The sequence below is a fragment of the Bombus fervidus genome, chromosome 11 (genome assembly GCF_041682495.2).
Source record: "Bombus fervidus isolate BK054 chromosome 11, iyBomFerv1, whole genome shotgun sequence".
NCBI lineage: Eukaryota > Metazoa > Arthropoda > Insecta > Hymenoptera > Apidae > Bombus > Bombus fervidus.
The window spans coordinates 2,295,677-2,311,451 of record NC_091527.1 but is presented as its reverse complement, the minus strand read 5'-3'; the positions used below and the strand labels follow the sequence as shown (position 1 = coordinate 2,311,451).

The 15,775-nt window shown below is 46.1% G+C and overlaps 1 protein-coding gene across 8 annotated transcripts in view; it reads right to left on the bottom strand.

Annotated features, from left to right (window-relative positions):
* Nucleotides 1–15,775, bottom strand: part of Hth (Meis homeobox homothorax) — a 507,314-nt gene that overhangs the window by 432,159 nt on the left and 59,380 nt on the right. For all 8 annotated transcript variants that reach the window (XM_072013316.1, XM_072013317.1, XM_072013319.1 and 5 more), the window contains exon 6: nucleotides 8,902–9,093. In XM_072013316.1, coding sequence (XP_071869417.1) covers nucleotides 8,902–9,093 — 192 coding nt within the window. The remainder of the gene's footprint in view (nucleotides 1–8,901; nucleotides 9,094–15,775) is intronic.

Here is a 15,775-nt window from a genome sequence, read left to right as displayed (position 1 = left end):
AGGAAAGGATAATTTATTATGCTGTCAGTATGTCGCTCACAATGACCGCCTCCTCGATTTTAGTGACATGGCGATTATCGTCGCAACCGATCTCAGCCGATCATCGTTAGCATGAATAACGTGACAATGGTAATCCCTTTCGTGAAAGTGCTAACGGCCATATACGTGCCGCGACACCAGATGTCGCTCTGAGAATGTAGAAGAGATCGTTGTTGCGAACCCCGACGAAGAAGAAGAAGAAGAAGAAGAAGAAGAAGAAGAAGAAGAATATGGAGGAGAAGAAGAGGAGGAGAAGGCGCGAGGACATTCACCACGAAGCATGGACGGGCCTCGACACGTGGCGCGTATATACGCGTTCGTCACTCGATGAAACGTTTCTAAAAATATTTAGCGGCGGGACGAGCACCGAGAAAAAATGAGGAAAACAAGAGGACTGGAGGGTTCGGTTTTAATTTGGCTAGTGGAACGCAAAGTTTCGCGACGCGACGCGACGCGAGTATCGCCCACGTGATTGCCATCCTGCATCTCTTCCGGAAAGATCAAACGTGTCTTAGATCATGTCATGATCTTTGGTCAAATATTTAAAAAGGCTTTGTTAAATCTTTCGTTCTTCGCGAATAGTATCGCAAATCATTCGATTTTCGAAATGTCAAAGTGTTTGTTTGAATTACATTTTTGACATATAACAGGCAGAAAAATTATATGTTTGTAGCTCCTAAATAATTTGCGAGCGATTGAGTTAAAACATTTCCTATAGACACAAAATTAATTTTATGCTTTGTCACTTGTTTCGATCTAATTTAATCCATCAACATATCACCATGACAGCTAATGCCATAAATATTAACGTATTACATCTTGCGATAATCATCCTGAAAACAATTCTAAAAATTATTTTACCACCATAAGAGACGAATTGTCGCAATTCGTCGTAAGAAAGGTATTCTTTGGGGGCGAGTGACTATCGGGGATATAAAGGTTCGATCAAGGGAGCGGAGAAGACTTCTTACGCGTTACGTTCGCCGAGGTAAGAATCTGTCCGTCCCTCTTGGTTCCCCGGGGGCGGCGAAATATTCTCGAAGCAGTTTCCAAGGGTTGATCGCAGCGTGGATCGCGAAGGGTAGGTTAGGAGGCCGTTCCTCTCGCCACGGAAGAGGCCAGCTTCGAAACGGGGATGGGGTTTCGGGGGATGGAAAGTGGCCCTGTTACAAGTTTTACTGCAGTTTTGCGGCTCGGAACAGCGAGCGCGTAACGGCAGGCAATTGAATTTAAATATTCAATTATGCGATGTGTAAATGAAATAGAAGTCTTATGCAAATCGCTACACGCGCCGAGGGTTGTTGCAAATTTAAAGGGTTAAATATTTATTAGCAGAGGGTTAACCGAGATTTATGGCCAAGCTTCTGCTAATATTCCCTCGTCGCGTCCGGTGTGTGTCGTTCCTCTAGGGAATATCGTCCACGTTGTTCCTCTCTGCAGCCTCGTCTTCGCAGTTTGATGATCGATATCCTCTCGCTCTCTCGAAAACGATCCACATCGTCCTTGAGCCAAAATCGAGGCGAATCCAGCGAAATCTTTACCACGCCGACCGCGTTTCCCTGACTCATGTCATAATTAATTCCCACGATCTCGATAGACGAGTTTATTGTTCCAGAAATCGTTCCAGGAATCGCCCCCTATCCTCGCGATTCGCTGTGTATTCGCCATTATTGTCACACGTCGAGAGGACGAAGGCGTCCTCCCTTACGCTCGAGCGTTCGACGATGAGTCGAGGGAATTTAATTAAGCCGATCGCAATTACACAACCAACGACGACTACGAGCATGACGAAGACGACGACGATGACGACGACATAGACGACGAGGAGCAGCGACGATCAGAGCGCGTTATTCAACATAGTACGATGACGACGCACGGCCGTACGTTGACGCTTTAATTAAAAAAGACACGAAGGTGTTCTGCATGCACAGGGATAGGAGCTGGAGGCTTTGTTTTTTTTATCTCGAGCGAAGATCTCATTGGTATCGATGTTTTTTTTTCTTAATGGAAATTACCAGGCAAGTGAATGTATTGTTCATCTCTCGTAATTCATATTTTTTTTCTTTTTTTAACTCAACAAAAGGCTAACATTTATTTATAATGAAAATACGTTGATTGAGACAATAGTTTAAACAAGTTTATCATTATCGGTAATATATTATCGCTATGTAATGCTAGTCGTATACAATTGTTCGGGTGAGTCCGCCTTCTTTTTATTTTCTCGTCGCTTCTTCTTTTTCCTTCATCTCTTTTCTTTTCGATACTACGCCCGATCCCTCTCCGTACCAAATCTCATCCAATCGTTCCTTAAGCCTACGTTTAGGTAAAAGTTGTAATCGTAAACACACATACATGCACAATGTCCGTCGATGTGTACAGGAGAGAGAAGGAGAGCGTCTCTCCCGACGCGCGTCAATCATTATGCACCGTCGGTTAATTGAAACAGCGTGTACACGTGTGTTTTCTCTGTGTCGCTGAATATACGTGTATGATCTGCGTGTGCCAGTGTGCCGCGTATGTCTCTCCCTATATTTGTGACTGCTTGTGTGTTCGTGTGTGCGCGCGCGTACGTGTCGTGTGACCCTCTAAGTGTCCGTATGCGATTCGTAAACTCATCCAACTACTCACGCGCGTATACATATGTGACTTTGCACGGTGAAAGAGTAAAGTCTCGTCTCAACTAAACGTTAACAATCACACGAAACACGATACGAAACGGACAAAATCTAAAAACAAAGAATGAAGTACGTACAATGTTATTCGACGAAAGAAAAGAATAAGAATAAAAGAAGAAATATATAAAACGCGACATCCTCGACAAACGATCGGTAGTATTTCACCTGATAAAAGGAGGAATCGATCGAACAACGATCGCTCATCTCCTCTCGCCTTTACGAGGGCTTCCTCAATGTTCGTCGAGGCCAGCCTCGCCCGCCCAAAAATAATAAGTGTACAGAGCACGTGAGACGCAAGCCATATCGACCGAGCGTCTCCGTGAAACGATTCGACCACGATCGCAGAGAGATCCACGCATTATCGCGAAATTGAAAACATTAGATCGGTGGAAGAGCTCGTTCTATCGATGCACTAAACTGATATACGCGTTAGATTGTAATACGATACATCTTCGTAATAACTGATCCTTAACTGTCAGTCTCTCGTTATACTTTAAGTAGGAAACTGTCGCAATGAATAACAAACGTGACAATTTATCAACAATTTATTCGAATAAAATGAACTTTTCCACCGAAATCATATTAAAATCAAAGGAAAAACAACAAACGTGGCCGCGATCTTCAATCAGGAAATGAATCGTGTACAAATAAAAACAAGTAGATTCGTCCCGAATTGTCTCTCGTGTCACAGCATTGACTGTCAAGCGATCGTGGTCGATCGACACATGCTTCTTCCGCATCGAAGCCATTAGTAAGATTTTGATTAATGATAATTAAGTACACAGTCTGAGCGCACGCGTGAGCGCCTGCCCTGCACCTATGGCACTATGTATTCACATCATTTTTATCATCACCTATGCGTGGTTCATCTCGTGAACGCGCTCGAGAAGACGCTCCGCGTGTGACGTGGGTCCGGTCGTTCGTTCGATAAGCGTAAATTGGAGTAAATCTGTTTTTGCGTAAAGTTCTAATAATCGTAGTAAGTACAGAACTTTTCGACCAAGTTCTACGTGTCGAGAAGAACAGCACGAAAAGAAATTATTAAAAAAGACAAAGGTAGAATATCACGTAAATATCGCGATGTCAACGATCAATTATATATTCTCTATCTTCTACAATAAAGTTGCGGTAATCAAAAAATATACAAATTCCAACGATTCTCAACTGGAAGACGCAACAAACGAGAATTGAATAATCACAAAAATAGGCGTAAAAAAATGTACAAATTCGCGCGGTGAACAAAAAAAAAAAAAAAGGAAAAAGAAAATAAACAAACGAGACTTATAATTGGAAAACGCAGTTTATCCTCCAGAGCGAAGTATGTAAAAATTGAGCTTCGTTATGGATACATACAATGTAATAATCGAATAAAAGACACGTCGGAGAACACCGGTAGCGCGGTTCTCCATTTCTTCAGCCCGGTCTCTTTAAACATGGCAACTTCCATCGCGCTGTCTGTGTTCCGTTTGACACTCCACCGTGTGTCGTTTCCCAGGATCCAGAAAGAAAGAAAAGCCGAGAGACCCGTGTTCAAGGTCTCTCGACCCTAGGTTCGGCACTCGTAACTAGGGTTCCGACCGACTGGTGCCGGAGCCCACCTTCCAACCTCCGTACACACCCTTGCATTTGTCTTTCTTTTTTTCAATCGTTGCATAATATATGTTTATTATTGAAGTCTTTCATCATTATATTTTTGTTTCGTCATATTTTTCCGTCTTTTCGTTCTTCGACTTCCTTATTCATTTCAAATCCTAATTTAGGATTGGTCATGTAAAAGGAGCAAAGGGAGAACATTGAAGCACGAGGAGCCTTGGAGAACATTTCCTCCCTCGTCTGGTGCCCTGCGCCCTGTACCCTATTTCCGCGTTACGTATCTGCCGTAAGAGATCAACGTTTGTTCCGTATAGACTCTACTCTATATGTATATACATTATATACTTGCATGGTAATTGTGTATATATTTCCTTCTGATAGTAAATGTGTATCGTCGTGTATACCGGTAGATCATGTACCTGGCAGTGTACACCCGCGAGACGATTTGGTACAAACGTTCGTGTATGTCCGCTTGTATAAGTCTCTCGTGTGCTCCTGTGATTCATAACGATCGTGTTCTGTGTATTAGTCTATAGATGTGTGTATGTATGTATTCGTATAAGTGAGTGTCAGCGAATCGCATGTGTATCGGTTCGCGTGTAGGAAATGCTAATTTCCAGGGTCAAGGAGCTCTCGAGGCTCATTTTCTACGACGGGCACCAGCTGGGGCGCTTGTTCGGCTCCTTCTGCCTCTTGCATCTCTCGATACTTCTTCCTACCGGTGTATATGCAGAAAGTTTCATCGTTTTGTTTTTTTTTTATTATTCTTTATTATTATTTCTCTTCTTTGTTTTATTTTTACTGCAGCACAAATCAAGGGTTATTAAGTACGGGGATTGGGGGTGGACCTCGCGCGCCCTGCCGGCCAGGACTTGTACCTCACACAACTCCCTAGTTACGAGTACCGAGACCTAGTGTTCTGGTGATGATAGTTCGATCGCGTACGAATTCTGGACATCTCGCTCAGTTCTCTGCCTCGTCGCTGATTCTCACGCGCTTCACCGTGGGTATCTTCGATTTGCTCTCTTTCGATCGCGTGCACCTTCGAGATCGAGTCTCGATTTTTCCGTAGATCGTCACGAGAAACCCTGCTTAATATACCCTTGATAGATTCCTAGACTACCAAATTCTTAAATTTATAATTTGAAACGATCGAGTTTCATATCCATTCAGTGTTCAGAGATATAGGAATATACTTGCTGAAGATCTATCGATGTACTTTAAGCAGGGTGAAATCGTCGAGACCGCTCTATCGCTGTACAATTAACAACGCTGTCCCTTCGTGTCCTTTTTTCAATAAGATCAACGTCAGTTGCGCTTGTTCCGCCCGGTAACCACTAATCGGAAGCTAATAATAAGTTAGAAACTATTTTACGTCTACCACCGCTGAACGACTCTTTTTACGAGCGTTCCTGTCATTCATTCTCACCTTTTTCTCTCGCACTCGCTCTCATTCGCACTCTCATCGTTTCCACTCCCCGTTGCACACGTACTCCATTCTTAAATTAGAAATAACTTGAACAAGTTTTCCCGTTTAAAAATAGACACAAAATTCATTTTGTTACGCGTTATAAGCCTTACACCCTATTACGTATATTCTGATCACGATTAATAGTTCGGTTCAGCAATGAATTCGCATCGCTCACGCCTCGACGCGATGTCCACGAACGACCGTCTCGTCGTTTTCACTCGTCCTCTCTTTCATATTCTCCTCTCTTTCGCGCTTGTTTCTGATCTATTTTCTTATTTTCTCGCTCGTTTTCTTTTCTTTTTCCTCTATCCAAACACGATACTATGGTCCACGATACGCGCGACCTTACACATGCCCACGAGCCAGGACCATTTAGAAAGCAGACGCCGCGTAGACGATATAACGCCTGTCATAAACACGCCTACCGCTCGCGATACTATCGATCGCGCGATCTGCGACGCTGAGCGCGTTTCCCCGGCTCTGGAGTATCCGAACGGGGAACAAAACGAGGGGGACAAACGAAAGAAGACAAAACTAGAGTAAGAAGAACGATTTAGGGTTCCCCGGTTTCAACAGACACGCGCGATCTGCTGCTCTCGTTCCTCGCGTTCAAAGAACGGGAGATATTGTCAGTCGTTTAAAATAAATTCAATATATCGATGTTCAAATCGAATTACGTCATAAAATAAGAATAACGAATTAAAATAGTATCTTCTATATCGAAAGTGTAAAAAATTGCAAGTCTACTATCGTAAATATTATTAGTTCGGGTGACTAAAAGAAACGCTATAGATAGCAACGAATCGCGCGAAATCTAAGAACCGACCTACTTAAACGACTATCGCTCTTGTTCGCGTGTCCCTCGAATGCCTGATCCTCGCCTAACGACCTTCTCTAGCACACCATGTCGCCGTACGCGGCCGTTTCTTCACTATAATGCCCGTGTTTGTTTACGAAATTCCGTGCACTGTGCCGCACCGCGACAGACCTTTCGTTTTTGGAGAACAGAAGGAAAAAGGGGGTAGAGAAAGACAGAGAAAGAGTGGACGCATCAGTCGTTTCTTCGGCGGAGCACGTGGCGCGTAAACCACGTGCTACCACGACAACGCTCAAGACCGAAACCAAGGAAGAAAGAAGAAGAAGAAGAAAAAGAAGAAGACGAAGAAGAAGAAGCATAAGCGCCTGAGAACAACAGGTTCGAAACGTAGAATCGATTGCATAAGGTCCCGTTCGGCTATAATAGCTCATCGTGACTGGTTGGACCTCGAAACGGCGGTCTCGGAGGGGCGAGGACATCTCCGGACGTGTTTTGAAAGCGGAACACTAGCCGAAAATCGATGTCATCGGATGGCTGGTGTCTCTGGCTCGGGACGAATTTAGAAGCGTTCTTCCTCGCTTAGCACGCCGCGATCTTACGTAATCGACCGTAAGAGCGAACTTGCCCGAACTTTGGCTGACACATGGTATTTCCGTATAGAACCATTTGCGGAGAAATTCCTGCGATAAATTTCATTGCACCGTCTGTCGCTTCTAGACGAAGGAGGTAGAGTGGAATCTTTGAGATCCAGTGGTTTCATTTAGCGACCTGAATCAACGCGAGAAAGCCCTCGAAGGAAGAATTCGGAGAATGTTTTGAGACCGTGTGTAAAATTATGTACATACGATGTGAACTGAACGGTTTTCCTCTACGGATTGAGCAACGTTTAACAGAGAGAAAGACAGAAAGGTAGTGACAGAGTGGAAAAGAACGGAAGTAAAAGAGAGAAAAAAAAACGGAACGTGAATGAACTCAAAAGCCAGCCAAGTGCCAAACAGAATAACACTCGTCCTTTGCTCGGAGCAGTACGAGACACTCGCTAGCAACGTACTGGAAATTCCGACAAGTAGCGCCAGTCCAACAATTCGCGACCTATCGTGTGCGTTACCGTAACCTAACGACCCGTACGTGACACCCCTGCAACCCTCGATTTTTTTCATCGTCGAAACTTGGTTCGTAAGATTTAGTCAAAGAAACGAAGTGCAAGAGGAAAGTCGAAGAAGAAGAAGAAGAAGAAGAAGAAGAAGAAGTGGAAGAAGAAAAAGAAGAAGGAAGAGAAAGTGTTACGAGCAGAACGTGCCTAGGTACACATCTTTCTTCGAGCGGCTCGCGTGGTTCATTCGGATGGCACTTCTGCCCAGACGTGTACACACGTGACCTCGAGCCACGAGGACGAATCAAGAGGGCGCCGTGCGCGTCCGCGGTGGTTCCCGCTACGGTCAGTCGCGATCGAACCATCGTGACGCATGGGTCACCAGCCATTTCATCAAATTTCTCGTTTCAAAAGACGAAGACGCGACGGGATATAACCACGAGGCTGATCGCAAGATAAAAAGACCGGAGAACGATCAAATTCCTTTAATTTTCACAGCTGACAAAGAGGAAATAGATCTCGAAGAAAGATTGTCACCAGAGGGGAGTACGAATGACTGAAACGTCTAGATGACGAAGAATAGCCAGACAGCGTATAAATTGGATAAAGGATCGTAAGAAGAAGAAAAATAAGAAGATGGTGAAGAAAAAGAAGTAGTAATAGCAATAGAGATAGAAACAGAATAACGCGCAATGACAATAGAATTGGAAAAAGATTTAATAGAAGAGGGTAACAGAGGGATAGAAAGAGAAAAGGTCTCGCGGTATCGACACGGAAGTCGCGTCGTCTATTACGAGCACGGATAAACGGCCGAGCTGATGCTGTGGTAGGCGGCGAGGGCGGCGTGCGCGTGCGCAGGGGGCGCGGATGCGGCTGCGTGCGGCGAGGTGGCCATCGCGGATGCCGCCGCGGCTGCCATCATCATCTGTTGGTGCGTACGCTTTAGGGAGTTGGGAGTTGTGGCGGCGCTACTTGGGGTAATAGCAGTAGTAGTGGTGGTGTTCGACTGCGGCGCAGGGTGGTGGTTTTGGCTTTGGTTTTGGCTCAGTTGCAAGGGGGTGGTAGTGGCGGTACTGCCGATACCGGCGTGATTATTATTACTGTTATTATTATTCTGGCTCTGGTGGTGGTGGTGGTGATGGTGATGGTGGTGATGGTGGGGGGTGATCGCGTCGTGCGGATAATAAGACGTTGACGATGGTGAGGTACTCACGACGTCCGGCGTGCTGGCTCCGTCTGTGTGGCTGGTGCTGTCAGCGGTGCTCCTTGGTCCGCCACCGTCTAGACCGTTCCCGATCTCCGGCGGTTTCGAGCTCTCCCTGTCGTCGATCACTAGGTCGATCGGCATCTTTCCTTTTAAGCAGCTGATGTACCGGTGGCAGAAATTGTCGCATAGTTCATGGACCTACGATTGCAGAAAGAAAGAACGAATTAGATTAAACATTGGACATCGTTGATGGATGTTTAAACGTTACGTAATATAGATATTCGAAATGGTACAAACGAGTCTTGATCTATTCTAGGCACCGTCGAGACGAGTTATTTAAACCGCGACTTTCACTTTCATTCTCTCTCTCTCTCTCTCTCTCTCTCTCTCTCTCTCTCTCTTTCGTCTCTTCGGTTAATTCCGTAATTTCAGTACTCTTATAACCGCTATGAACATCGGCTAAATTGGCAACGATTTCGTTTGGTCGAATCGAAATGGACCCACGATCCTATTGGCTTCGGGTAAAACGTTCACCCGGTATTTTCACCATCGAAGGCACGGTACCAAAAGGGCCGCGCGCGGGATGGCGAGGCCGATACGAACGCTGGTATCGATACACAAAGATGGAGGAGGCCGGCGAAGAGCTCGTTGCATCTCGAGGCCGTGGAAGCGGTCCGGCAGCGAGCAACGAGACCCGCTGTATCGTCGATAGCGAGTCGAAGCGAGAGGGAGTGAGGAGGTCTGACCGGTGTCCAGTCGACCAGAATGTTATGTATGCAAATGAGGTCTGACAGGCCTATAGGATACCCGGTCCTCCAGCGTCCTCCTCACGGTTCATCCTCCTCCCGTTCCCCTTTTCCAGCCCCCCGGTCCTTGGTCCGACTTCGCCGCTGCCTCGTCGCTCGATTCGGTTTAGAAAAAATGTATTATATAAGCAAAAGCAAATAAAAACGCTTATCTTGTTATATGTAAATTGACAGGGAGGAGGAACGAAGAGAAGCCAGGCGCATTACGAGGCGGCGTGTCTTCTCTCCTTGCAAGCGCGTACACGCGCTTTCTTCCTGGCCTCTCTCTTCTCTCCTCTTCTCTTCTCTTCTCTTCTCTTCTCTTCTCTTCTCTTCTCTTCCCATCTCGACAGACTTCTCCAACAGGCTCTGCCTGGCTGCCTCTCGGCAACCTATCCACCTAGTAGATACTTATACGACGTTCTTCTTATTAGGCATTTATATGTAATAGAGAAGACGGCCATCTTTGCCGTAGGCGGCACCGTCCAATGGTGGAAGGCCGTGGTCGACACCGACCACCGTAGACAATGCACGCGTTTATCATGCGTTAAACGTATGCGAGATGACGCTTGATCGGATACGAAACCGATCCGCAGTCGATCCTCTTTTCATAGATCGTACCATACCGTATGTCGTCACGTTTAGTACGTTACATAGTACGGTATTTTATACTTCTTGCTCCGAGATTCTTTTCCTCTTTTTTCCTCTATTCTGTAATGCTTCTTCACGAACAACATCGAAGATCGACAAGGACGGCCGCGTTGACAATACGTATATACACTGGGTCAGCGAGATCGTGGTTCTCATGGTGACGCGCACGAGGTTCTCCAGAATTTTCTTCCAAGTACCAACTATGCAACGGAGCACGGTAACACAATGCCTCCTCGAGATGACTAGACTCTCTTTAACGCGGGACCCAAAGGGCGGCGAGAGGGGGCGGTGGGGAGAGAGCTCGAAGGACAGCAGCTATAATGCCGGACTGGTTAGAATTTGATCCGCCGGGAGTCGAGTCGAACCGGCCGACAATGCTCACCGAAGAAAAGAAACGGGGTTCCGTCTTTCCTTCTCTCTTTTTCTCTCTTTCTCTCCTCCCCGGGACGGATCGCCGAAAGGAGCCACGGCCTGAACGCTGAGAAGCGTTCACCTACACCGTACGCCTTTCTCTGTGTACGTGGCGAGCACAGGAACACGGTTATCGAGCCATTTTTTACTGCTCGTACACGAGCTCGGAACACACCCCAGCCCCATCACTGAGCAAAAATCGTTTTTCGAACTTGGCATCGCGTGAAACTCGAATCTCCCGTCTCTATAATCGCTTTTAACCACTTTAACTTCCGGCCCAAAAGAGACCGTGCCGCGGATAGTTTGTATCGGCTCGCGTGAGTGGATGTTCGAAGCTGATACCGTGCTCCGCGTTCACCATAAACCTCTCCAGTATTCGGCTCATGATCTAGAACATGATACGATGCATCGCGGACACGAATTTTTGCCATCTATCGGCCCTCTGAATCGCGTCACCCTATACTGCAGACGATCGACCCAACCGGCGCTGACACAGGATCCAACGGGTCCTCTACGACATTGACCACTCTCGACTTTTATTAGAAACGGCGTGACCATTTTCTGCTCCGACTTCTTGTCACGAGCAAAGGGGCCTGGTAATCTGTCTGCGGGTTTTTTTAAATATCTATCACATGTATAACACGTGATACGTCGAGAAATTTACATCCCCACTCATGAATACTAGATCACTTACGAGAAATTGTTAAAACCATTAAAGATTGCTATCTGAAATAATTCGTACGTTCCACGAGTTCTCCATTTAATTTCACTGCAAATTTCTTCAATGAATTTTATATCGGAGATTCTGGTGACAACATATAATTGTTAATTTATTATTCCTCTACTTTTCTAGCAAACGGTTTCTGCCAATTTTCATCGTACTGTGGTGTACGATTGTACGTGTTAGTGTATATAGTGACGAGACGGGTTAATACTTAGTGTAGTCAATGTATTTAAAATTATTTGTAGTACAAAGTTAGTCGTCATTCGCTCAGTGTTATACACGGTAATCAGTACGTTCGCTCGATATTAATCGCTATAAGATTGCTCGATACTAACTCACCGATTGTCTTAACGATCGTGTTCATTTATTTATAGTGGTGGGAAGCGTACCGGAAAGTTTAAATTCAACTTCGGTTGACGGTTGCGCGTAGCGGCCATATTGTTTTGTTCGGAGCTTGTTTATTATTACATTTCATATATCATAACAATGTTAATACTCTGAGACAAATCAACAACATGAGTCATCGATTCGAATCGTCCTATGACTCATATGCCGCTACAATACGTTTCGGAACCTCATATTGCGCAGGTACAAGATTCAATCATTTCTGTGATAGACTGCATCCAATATCGTGTTTTATACAAGACCAGCAAGTGTTTCGATGCTACTGAACAAAGATGTAGGTAAAGAAGAGAACCAAATAGAAACTCCCTTAAAAATATGTTGTCCAAATTTAACTAGAAGATTCGAAAACTACCATGACATAATGATAAATATTCAAATTTGAGGTTTCGGACGATTCTTTTGCCGTTCCACTTACAATATCATATCCTTTCACCGCTCGCACGGCCGCATGGTTGACACAGTATCCCCCTGTCCTAAAGCCAAGGATATGCTAGGAAGCGCAGCACTTCTTTGGTATCTAATTCATCCAAGCGGGTACTAGCTTCTCGGATTTTCTGATACGGCGAACGGTTCGCGGTGGTAGAAGAACATGGCATGGAAAATATCGAGTGTCTCAAAGGATCGCCATTTCCTTCTCTCCTCGTCAACTTTCTGGTTCCATCGAAGAAGGTGAAAGCTCTTCCCCTCTTCGTCCTATCGATGGAATTATCCGGCGAAGCGCGGTGGTATTTAATTTCTGCGATGAACCGCGGGCGTAAACTTTCACGTGCCACTCCGAGGCCGAAATAAAAGCCACGAATAGGAATAAAAAGAAAAAGAGAGCGTATACACTTGCAAACAGCGAGGGGTATCGCTTTCATCGCGTCCCCGCGAACGCTTCTCGTGTTCCTCCGTAAGGTACATGCGACACCGGAGGCAACGCCATTACCGGAAGGTGGCTCTCCTCTGCGCGTGTAGAAGAAACGCCACAGAAGGAGACGAAAAATCGAGGCTGGTTCGCGATGACCGAGCACGATACCAGCTACAGCGACAACGTCGCCTGTAACTCGAGATTATTCCCATTTTATGGCCGATTTAACAAGTTGCGAGCGGATAGGGGTGTCGATTCGATGGCTCGCCAGTCGGCCAAACCGCCGGATTTCGTCCCTATTGCGCGTCAGAGACTTTCCCGTCAACATTCTATCTTCCTCGTTATCGTTACATAAATACATAAAAATAAAGATCTTAACACGTACCTACGTCCAAGCATATAAACAGCAAATAAACAGAAAGAAGCTTGGAATGCCGACCCACGCTATTCCATATACCCACGTGATATTTTCAAAATTATATTACGATCGACTGAGTAATGCTTCTAAGAACTAAAATTGTATTTGTTAGATTATTAAGGGAAAGAAGAAAATTCCCTTGCTTACGGGTGTTCACGCCAAGATAGATACCCGCGAGTTTCCGTTCGAGAAAGTTCAACCAGTCCGCGGTGACCGTCGATGTTCCGGGTGAAAAGGGACAGCGACAGCGAGAAGAAGCGTGTCGCCGACGAACGGAGAACAGCGGGCCCTCCCCACTCGAAACGAGTTCTTGATTCAAAGACTTCTTAAACGGCCCGTTGTCCCTTCTTCCTTTCTCTGCCTCCTTTCTCCTCCCCTTGGATCGTGCGAGGGGAGGTTCCGCACGAGGCGACATTATACCATCGCGACGTGCCCTCCGCCCCTAAGAACTTCGCGTACCCCAGGCTCCCCCTCGTTCCTCCTTTCATTCGACCCCCGAAATTACTCGAGAATTTACGTAAACGAAGGAACGGACGAGCAAGTGTCTCTCCCTCTTTGTACTCCCTCCTCTCTTACCTCATCCCTTTCTGTCGACGGCCTCTCGGAAAGGCAAACGGCTCGAAGAATGGAACGGATCCGGGGTACGCGCAGGAACACAGCGAGGAAAGGAGGGAAAGAAAGAAAGAAGAGGAGGAAAAAAAAGAAAGAAAGAAGGAAAGAGGAGCGCAGAGCGAACCCCATTTACGGCACAATGGGTTCCTTTGAAGCCGAAGGTAATGAAGGTTTCGGGGTGTCTGTCTCGGTTCCTCTACCGTGTCCCGATTCACAACCTGACCACCCCTTACGGCACGCACGATACCTATATACCGGGTGTGCGCCTACGGACGACCCATACTACCCGTTCCATCCGGCTATCGATGACGTCTTGGTTCTGGCGAACGGAAGGAGTGGAGAATCATTCTGGTTTCCGAACGTTTGATTTGCGAACAGTATTCGCCAACACGTTCGCTAATGGAGACGCATCTCATATCAGGGACGGTCTTGTGGAACAGATGTATCATAGATATTATTTAACCCCTCTTTTTGTAGTAAAAACCTTGCGGTCAATGTTAAAGAAGATTGAATACTTATAGCCTACGCTTTTAAAAAGTTATTTTCAATTTTCACAGCTTTTCGCCCTAATTTTAATTTTACAAACGACTCTATTAATTTCCAAATAAACAATTGAAATTCAGGTGAATTCTTTTTAAGAGCCACGGCTACGCTATTCTTCACGACCGAAAAGGCGCTGAAATGGAGGCAGAGGGTAACAGCCTGCGGAGCAACCCGGATGTCCTGGCCGTCGAGATGTCCACGAAAACACATAACCCGAACAAGGGGGGAAGGAGGCACGCGGATGTCCCTACAGGACTAGGTATAACTTAGAACCAGTTTCCAAGGTAGGGCAGCTGGAGGAGAGGGTTGTGTCCGCGTGTTGCGCCGGTATGAATCCCGGTTGGTATGCACGGTGCGCCATAATACCCCATAAGAAATTTACCGCTCTCTAACCGGTGATAGCGTGTATATACGATGGTGTGTGCCACGAGTGTACAGGTCCAAGAGAGAAGAACGAACGACGAAGACGAACGGAGGAAAACGTGGTAGCTGAACGAAGACGACGAACTAGGCTGCAACTCAAGGAAAGATCGATGTGGAAAGAGAGGCCGACTCGCGATGTAGGGAGGCAGAGAGGTTGTATAGAGTGAACAAGAAGGTTGAACGAAACAAGAGAAAGAGCAATAAAGAAGAAGAAACCTTCCTTCCACGCACCAGGCCCCTGCAAAACGTAATTATGCTAATACGCGATTGGCTCGAAAATGTTAAATGCACGAAGCGAAGCACCGCGGGCTACCATGCTTCTCCCTATTGGTCAAACATCTTCGTCCCTCTCGATACACCTCTTCCTCTCTCGTCTCGTTTCTCTCTTCATCTATCACTTTCTCGTCCTCTGTCTGTCGTTCGCTGCTTGGAGCTCCAGATATTTATGGAATCTTCTTGATCGCGCGTTCGCTGCATTCCGCTTTACTCGCTCGCTCCGCGTCCTCCATGTCCCAGCTCTGCTCGTCCCTGGAGGATTCCGGGGACCAAGAATGTTTCAATCTTCATTACCGTCGATGCCAGTGCGGCGCACACCGTGCCAAATTGCGGCCAGGTTTTGTCGCGGCTTTTCGAGACCCGCCCCGATATCGCGACCGACGATCTCGCTGAAATAAATCCACCGGTTGGCGTATTGGAATCGTAGGAGCTTGGACTTGTGGGAGGAAAAAGCTACGATCGGGATGGAATATCGGTTTGGCGTCTTGATCCCGGTGAGACGGTTTCTTATCTCTTAGCGGTCTTCCATAGGAGGATGACTGTACGCCGATTTCTTGCAACTCCGATCTGTACTTTCGATATTCCAGCAGAAGAATCGATTGATATCTTTCGTGGGAGAGTACGTGTAATCCTTTCGATGTATAAAAATTGACGAAACTAGAGAAATGTTACTGTTCTTCCAATTTCTAGAGTCCAGTTTTCAAGTCGTCTTGTTAATACAGTGGCAAGATGCAAAAGTTATGTTTGAGCGAATAGAACGCAACAGGAACTGAACGTTTATA